Here is a 9269-nt window from a genome sequence, read left to right on the forward strand (position 1 = left end):
TTGAATTCAAAAACAAATTTAATGAAACAAATTTCAAGATATTTTATTATGAAAGTTATGATGATAAAACAATGAGAGGACTAGGACACGAGAAACAGAACAAAAAGAGGAAAAATTAAAAAAGAAAAAGTAACGGTGCTCTCGTATATGAGAGTGTCACTATTTGAAAAACAAATAAGCTACTTCGCATCAAAAATCACACTAACACGATTTTAGCCTCTTGGCTAGCATAGCATCCCTCCATAATGCTAGATCAATACATTTTTAATTATTATAAATCGTCAAATTAGACAAAACACAAAATAGCAACACAATCTAAGTCAAAAATGACGCGATTATGCGATTTCAAATATTACTAATAGATAGATAATATATGAAAATTTTAAATTCTAAATTTATTCAACCTCTTACAACGGAAATTCTTGTCGTAAAGGTTGTCAAACTCGAATTTAAGTAAACTCATTTTTTTTAATTCAATCTACTCATAATTTTGTAGATTTGTATGAGTTAATATTACATTAAAAAGAATATTACAATAACATATACATACTTATATAATATCATAAAAATACAATTTATTCAAAATTTCAATAATAATTTATAAAAAATATATTTAATAAAAAAATAAAAACATATCAAATTACTATAATAAAGGATCATATTTATAAATTTATTAAAAGTAGGCAAAATCACACAAGCAATGAGTTCAGCAAGTTGACTCCCAATCTCTCCCAAGTAAACTTTTAGGCTTCGCCTTGCCCTACCGCCTTTCATCTAATCGCAACCGCTAATGGAATCCTCCGATCGCAACTCTTCCTTCCTCACCGCCGCAATATCCAAGCGGATACGCCTTACACTTTCCCGGCAAAAAGATCGAATCAGTCCTCTCCCGGATTCAATTCTCCACCACATCCTATCCTTCCTTCCGACCAAAGACGCCGCCGTCACAACCTTCCTCTCAAAGAGATGGAAACCACTCTGGCTCTCGCAACTCCTCCTCCACTTCGACGACAAAAACTTTCCACACGCTTTAGCCTTTCGCCATTTCTTATACTCGTTCGTATCTCATCGAGATACCTCTCTACCGATCCTTTCTTTCCACCTTAAATGTCGCCACCGTCTCTATCGAAAACAAGATTTCCACAATTTTGTTTCTTCAGCACTTAATCGACGAGTTCAAAACCTAACCATCGATCTCCGTCACTCGTTTTCATCTCCCATCACTGCGAAAACGTTGCTAGTTCTTAAATTGAGGATGCTAACATTCGATAAAACTCCATTAGTTTATCTTCCATCGCTCAAACTCCTTCATCTGGAATCTGTCAACTTCCGAAATCATGAATATCTCTGCAGACTTCTGTTAGGATGTCCACTTCTAGAAGAGCTGGAAGTAAAGGATTCAATAGTAAATACACTTGATCGTCAGTGTCGACGAGTTGCCGGCTTATCCAATTTAATCAGAGCTAACATTTCTGATATTCATATTGATCTTAATTGGCTTCATAACGTTGAACATCTCCGTCTTCAAGTGGTATGCATCACATCTTAAATCACTACAGATAATATATCAGACACTGACACGTCGACACAGATATTAATATTAACTTTCATGCAGGATGAACCCTCAATAGTAGATTGCATGTTTCACAATTTAACTCGCATGGAGGTTATATTTGACTTTACGTGGGAAATGCGAATGAAGAAATGGACATGGCTGATAAAACTGCTTCAAAATTTTCCCAAGCTTGACACTCTCATTATTCATGATGTTTCTAATGTAAGTATTCCTCCTTTTGATTATTTTAGTTCTCTTTTTATATATTTTAAATTTTTTTAATTGTATATCAGGTTGATATTTTAAAGGACTTTTGTGACGAAATTTGGGAGGATCCTGAAATTGTTCCAAAATGCTTTTTATCTCATCTTACAACATGCTCACTTAGAAATTACAGCCGCATAAATTGGGAGTTTCAATTTGCAAAATATATAATGGAGAATTCAAGAGTACTGAAAACCATGACAATTCAGAGTGCGAAATTTGTAGATACAAGAACAAAGCTCCAAATGCTAATGGAATTATCTTTGTGTACTAGAAATTCAACCACATGTAAACTTTTGTTGATATGACTAATGATAATTCTTGAGTTTTTGTTTTTCTCTATGGGCCAAAATCTGAGACTCTAGTTTATAAATTCTTTCTACTTATTGAGATTGTTTATAAATTGTGTACTAGCACTTATCCTTCAATGTTCATGATATATGCAAAACCATGTTAATGTTATAATTTCCCGGCAAGAACATGTTAATGTTATAATTTCCCGGCAAGAACATGTTATCCTTTTCTTTTTATTCTGGTTTTTGTCTTTCTCACTTTTCATTGTTGATTTGTTGGACTAAGGTTAAAAAATTGCAAACTAAACGTTTGGTTGAGGAAGTTAAAGGCAGTTTGGGGAGAAAGATTGAATTATTTGTGTTGGATTAATTCTTAGACATTTAATTTAGTGCAAGTCTTATACGAGGTAATGTAGTAGTTCCCTTTCAAGGATAAAAAATCATGTGATATTATAACTAGTAAGATAATTGTCAGTTTATATTAATAAATTTATTTGATACGATATAATATAATATTAAAGTTATATATATATATATATATATATATATATATATAATATATATATATATATATATATATATATATATATATATATATATATATATATATATATATATATATATATATATATATATATATATATATAGGGATTACTTACTATTTACTGTCAGTGTAAAATGATTTACATTGTTCATTCATCACCATCACCCGTTTGCATTATTTTATAAATTTTTAAAATAAAAGTCAAACTTATTTCAATATCCAACGGTTAAGATTAACTGACGGTGTAAAATTCTTTTACACTGTCAATGTATTTCAATTAAATCCATATATATATATATATATATATATATATATATATATATATATATATATATATATATATATATATATATATATATATTTGAAATGAATTAATTAATTATAAAATAAATGATCATATAAATTTAATTGTATTGAATAATTATACAAAAAGAAAAAAAGGACCTGTGAGATGAGATGGAGAATTTTTTTTTGACATATTTTAAAATAAAGATTTTGTTTCTCAAATAAAGATAATTGTTGATTAAAATAAAATAGACATTGTTCTGATAGTGACTCGTAAGATAAAAAGTTAGATAATGTATGCATCGCTATTAAGTATTATCCAATTTGATAAGGTATAAAATTTATTGAGATATTGTTTGCCGGTGATTTTCGACTCACGTTGCACCTAAATCCACTAAGTCTGGTTTGGAAGAATATCAAAAACAGATCCATAAGATTGAGATCACTCTCTCTTCAAAACATATTCAGAATCTTGAAAAGGTTTGCATTTGTTTAACATATTCGATAGAAGTAGAGATTGGAAGTGGAAACACGGGTTAAACACAAATAGTTGAAACACGGGTTTAACATATTCGATAGAAGTAGACACCAAAAATACATGATCTGACTAAGGATTCTCGACAGAGGCAGTTGAATGACTTGAGAATATTTCTTGACAGAAGTGGCAATTTTATAGCAGTTCAAAAACTGAGGACATGCGGAAGTAATGTTGAGGACCGAAGGTCACATCACAATGTATGTGTCGAGCTTGGGAGAATTTATCATTGTCGACGATTACTGATGTACATGTATATAAGTCAATTTAGTCTCTTTAACAAGGGTTCACATTTTTCATTATAGTACTCTATAGAATTCAAACATCCAAGTTACAAAGATAATGCATTTGTGAGAAAATCTATGAATATGCATCTCACCTTTTAACTTAACCATTTTACTCGATTTCGTTTATGATTTATTTTATTTTACTTTATTATTCAAGCAATTTTGCACTTTACTCTCGAAGTTTTTATCCGATTATCCCATATTCAAACGTTTAGTCTCCGAGTATGAACACATTTTCTTAAACTCTTTTGCACAACATGTCCTAAGATTTTTTCGAGTTTAATCATGTAAGTGAATTAAAAGTTGTGAATGATTTATCGAAACCAACAGTAAACAAATTGGCACGTCTAGTGGGACCTTTTTGTGCAAAGAAAATAAATTTTTTGTAGGAGAGCGTTTGTGCTTTTATTGTTCATTTTCATTCTTCATACAAGACTTTTTTTTAATGCTTAAGTGCTTATACGCCTGAGTAGTAGTAAAACTCTTGTTGAGATAACTCGTCCAACGTTGAAAAATTCTTCCCTCCCCTAGAACAACGATCCAAATGTAAAATAACAACCAATTGAATTGACAGTTTGTGGTGCAGAAACTTCAACGTCAATTGGAGTAACTGCTCCTGTTATAAGTCAAATGTCAGTTTCGATGAAATTACCAGAAGTTTTGGTTCCACCACCACAACCAACCATTTTCCAAATACTCCCAGGGTTACACAAACTACTATATGAGACCATTGGCATTCTTTTCTACCAAGTTTTACAATGCCCCCTGGTAGTAGGGAATATTCATATTGCATATCAACTGCAATAATGACAAACCTATAAACTAGTGCATCTACATATGCCGATAATGCAATGACTATTGCATATCCTCTTAACCAATACTACATATCCCCAAGGAGGATTAGGATATGACCTTCAGGTTATGCCACCCTTAACTACTAGTTCTATCTTGGCCATGAAACAACAAATTGATGATAGCAACCATGATATGGTCAATATGCTTAACCAATAAATTGGTGTTGCGTTTAATCCCCTAATCCAAAACATAAACCAAACCTACCAACAATTGGCGCATCAAATGGATCAAATTGTTGATTTCTTTGGCGCTCCTCAAACGCCTATTCAACCAGTCCCTCAAATCTAAGTAGGTGGGTGATGGTTGCAGTATTCAATATTATAAGTAAGTATTTATTTTATCGTATCCACAAGGATTGATGCGATATTAAATATCGTTCAATAGTTGATATGGTTTAAGTGAGAAGTTGTTAAATTGTTTGTTTGTATAAAATACGTAATGTAAAAACGGTAAATAATAAGTGAAGTTTCAAATATGAGAAAACTTGTTGGGATTGGGATTCATCCATCGATCACGCATGTATTCTTTCGATAAGTTATACAAATATTATTCGTTTGATCAATATTATCACGTATCGCTCATCGACAACGTTTATGTCAAAACTCCTGATGAGAGTTCAATTGTATTATTTAATCGACGGTCCCTCAGTCTATTAAACAATACAGTAGCATTAAGATTTGATACTCTTATGAATGTTAAACCTAAATCTATGTCCAGAGCTCAATATCTAACAAATGATTATCCTAGATCGAGATTTGAAGAGTATTTCTCAATATGACTTGTCTCGCCTGGCTCTCGATGTTGCTTCACTGGGCGATTTCACTTTCAGATTATGACACGACCTAGGGATGTTTTGTTATTTGTCTGGATACTCAACAAAAATTTGTTGTGAAGTCATGGTTCTGTTTTTACTTTCAAAAGACTGAAATAACTTGTACTTAGAATGTGGTGTATGGTTGTTACTTTCAAAATTAACTCGCACCATAGCTTAATCGCATTGATCTTATAAAACAGACCCAACTCCTTTTGTTCTATGTATATACTTTAGACAAAATTCTTACATAGATGAATTAGCTGAGATAGAACCATTTGACAACCAAGAAAAAATTCAAATAGGTTTTGACAGTAATTGGTCATAGGTGCATTAATGAAAGAAGGCAAAGATATTTATGAATGGAAATTTAACGTGGAGTGAAGAATAATGATCAATTTCTTTCATCATTTTGGTTTGGAATTGTTTTATGTTTTGGTTTGTGAATTGATAACGTATTTACCGTTCCGTAATTAGCATGCAAAAGTTTGATAAAATGCTTAAATCAATTCTTCTCCTTTTGCCATGTTTGGTTCTATTTTAGGATTTTTCAACCGAACCTTGGTTAGGTAATGGATTTTGGCGATTTCTCACGATCTACGGTGAGTCATTAACGAAGGTTGACATTGGTGGTGAAGGAAGTCAAGTTTTTGACATTGGTAAAATGCTAAAAAAAATTATGGTTTGTGTTCATGGCAAGGCTTGGATTCCCACGGCAAATAACTACACATGACGGAAAGCAAGGCAAGGCAAAATACAAGAACAAGCATGCAAAGATAACTCAAATAAGCAAGCAATCCTAGAAGGCATCAATAAGCAAGTATTCATAGAACGATAGAGAAAGTTTGAGGCTTACCGATCAGAGATCCTCCAATGGTTCTTCAATGGCGATGCAAATTTAATACGGTAGGCGATTCTTCAATTCCTCTTCATCCCTTTCATTTTCTTTCATTTGTTTTCTTGTTGTTGTTGATTCTTTTGCCATTCTTCAATGCTTGAAACATGAAAGCTATGGTGTCAAGTGTGGTGATGGTTTATGCTCAAGTTGATTGAAGCTTCAATGTGAAGCTTCAACAATCATGGATTTGAGCTCTAGTGAGGGAAGGTTGAAGAATGGAGAATAGAGAGTGAAAATTTTAGAGAAAGTGAAGAATGAGTGGAATCAAAAAGTGAAGAAAAAATCCCCTAGTGAGTGAATGATGAATGCTTATATAGAACTAGGTGAGGGATGATTAAATTGGTTAGAAATTAGTAGGGGCTGTTTTGGGCACTTTGGGAAATTTCTCAAAGTGGTTAGAAGTTAGTTAGTGGAAGTTTAAGGTAGTTAGGATGGTTAAGGAATGAATGCATGTGAATTTACATGCATGTGCATATGCTGAATTTTTGTGAATATGAAGAAAATTGGATGAATTTACATGGCACCACTTGAACCCATGCTTGACCATTTACATGGTATGAATGAATGAATTATAGATGCAATTGGATTGATGTTCATGGATGAAATGATGTATTACATATATGCTGAATTTTTCTTTTAATGCCCATGATTTATGAGATTTTGCTTGTTGTATAGAAGTGGAATGAAAGTGATACATAATATGGAATTTATTCATGGTATATGCATAACATGCAAACTTTTTATTGAATTTGACTTTTTTTAATAGTTTTGCATATGATGTGAATGTATATGCATGTGTTGAATTTTAGAGATGAATGACATGAATTTAAAATGACTTTTCATGTGTATTTTGTAAATGCTCATGATGCTGAATTTTGTTATGTAAGTGCTGAATTTTTAAAAATGAATGTACTTTCTAACTTGTTTTTATTGTTTTCTTTGTAACATGGTACGGACATGGTAATGAAGCATGAACAAGCATGGTCAATAATGGAGTATGAATGAAGACCATTGAAGAACTTGGAATTATTTTTATTCTTTTGTGTATAGAAATTATATAGTATGTTTGTAATGATATAAAGTGATGCAAAGTGATGTCATGTAAATGTAGAAATAATATTTAGTGACTTTTGAAATTTATGTACATGGAATCAAATACCATGAATAGAAAAGAAGGGGAATTATAGCTCGAAGTGTATGTATGGAAATGAATTCTAATGAATGCTTAGGGAATTTACCCATGAAGGGAAAAGTGACTTAGTGAATCACTTAGAAATTGAAAATGTATCAAAAATTGAAAATGCAAGTTAGATTGAATGGCTTATAATACAAGTTATGCAAAAATGCGAAATGCGTGCTTGATGGATATGTCGTGCACATGGCATATACTTTTTATACATGATGTAATGACTTAAAGAGAGAGGATGGATAGGTTTAGGAATGCCTATGATAGTGGTCAAACGTCTGGTCAATAGTGTTGACCCTATTGACCAAAAGTCAACCGCTTCTTTACTTTCCATTTTCCAAATTCAAGATGCTTCCTGATTTAAGAAAAACATCATCACCAAAGATCCTTTAAACTAATTTTTGCAAATGAAGATGGAATGGTAATATGTAGATGAAATGAATGCTTCATAAATGCATGTAGATGAATAAAGTCGTAAGTCGGGTAAAAATGAAAAAAAGTAGGGCAAATTTTTGGATATGACAGTTGCCCCTATTTAATCATCTTGGACCTGAATGCGTGAATTATGAAAGCTTTTTGGGTATTCGAGGTAGAAGAGGATTACATACCAAAGTAACCGAAAATTTTCCCGTTGAGAATGGATGTAACGTAACGGGAGTTTTGTGATTTACCAATCAAATATTGGGTTTTGGGTGAGTCAATAACTGGATTTTTGTCTTTCCCCATTTGCACGGTTTCACGTTATTCTATTTGAGTGATATGCATGAGTGAAACGACATGATGGATACATGCCGATGATTTATGCAATGGTTATCAGATGCTTATATAGAGGGGAGTGGGAATTTTGGGATAGGATAATGGTCATACATACATGATTCTCTGACACCTATTTCAAGTTGAACAGTTGTTGTCACACCTCTGGATTATGCTTGAAACATGAAGGGAGCTTGTACCTACGTAGCTTGCCTTTGCCCCCATATACTACGTATCTGCACCAATTGCCCTAGCCACAAGTCGTGGAGTAGTCTCATAATCTAAAGATTTCAAACTAGCTTGCCCCCAGCGTCTTGAAACGATATTCTCTTGATTCACCATTCCTAGGAGTGATTGACTTCTCGTGATCTCGGGGTAGCTTGCCCTAATATGAGCCTTGAAATAACTTGCCCCTATCTGGATGATTCAGAGAGATTCGTAGAATCTCGACGTGGCTGCCCCAGATGGACGGACTCTTGAAGAGATCTAAGCTATGGGATATTAGGAAATTGTTCAACCTTTCAAATATGTAAGCTTCATTGATGTCAAGTGACTGTTCACAAGTAAACATGCTCATTTTGAAAACGATAATTGTAATGTCATGCTCATGCAAGTTTTGAAACTCAAGTGTGTTCACTAAGATTATGACATATAGTGAACGAATCACTAATTAGAATGCCATATCAGTATCAATGCAAATGACGAGCAAATCTTTAGGAGTCATCCTAACACGATCTTACCATAGTATACTTTCGAAATAAACCCTACTTCAATTAGGTCTTTTGAGGGTTGTAACGTGGTCTGGTTCATGGTTTCAGAAAGAAAGGATATAAGGCTCAAAACCTATTCTAACCCACCCATTCTCCATGATGTTCTCCAGTTCTACGTTCAATTAGCTTAAAACAAGTGTTCATATTTCAGATAAGGACTTTGGATATCAGCAATGACATTTATGGAACCCAACAGGAGTTTGGAGCGATAATCAACTCACCTTCTGCTTTTG

General features: G+C 32.9%; 1 protein-coding gene across 1 annotated transcript; it reads left to right on the forward strand.

Moving 5' to 3' along the window:
• Positions 1-698: 698 nt before the first annotated feature.
• Positions 699-2127, forward strand: LOC127085068 (FBD-associated F-box protein At4g10400-like). The gene is made up of 3 exons (XM_051025633.1): positions 699-1531; positions 1616-1768; positions 1849-2127. Exons 1-3 carry the CDS (start codon positions 791-793, stop codon positions 2125-2127), a joined length of 1173 nt encoding a protein of 390 aa, XP_050881590.1. The 5' UTR covers positions 699-790.
• Positions 2128-9269: the final 7142 nt, after the last annotated feature.

The sequence above is a fragment of the Lathyrus oleraceus genome, chromosome 5 (genome assembly GCF_024323335.1).
Source record: "Lathyrus oleraceus cultivar Zhongwan6 chromosome 5, CAAS_Psat_ZW6_1.0, whole genome shotgun sequence".
NCBI classification, from domain to species: Eukaryota; Viridiplantae; Streptophyta; class Magnoliopsida; order Fabales; family Fabaceae; genus Lathyrus; species Lathyrus oleraceus.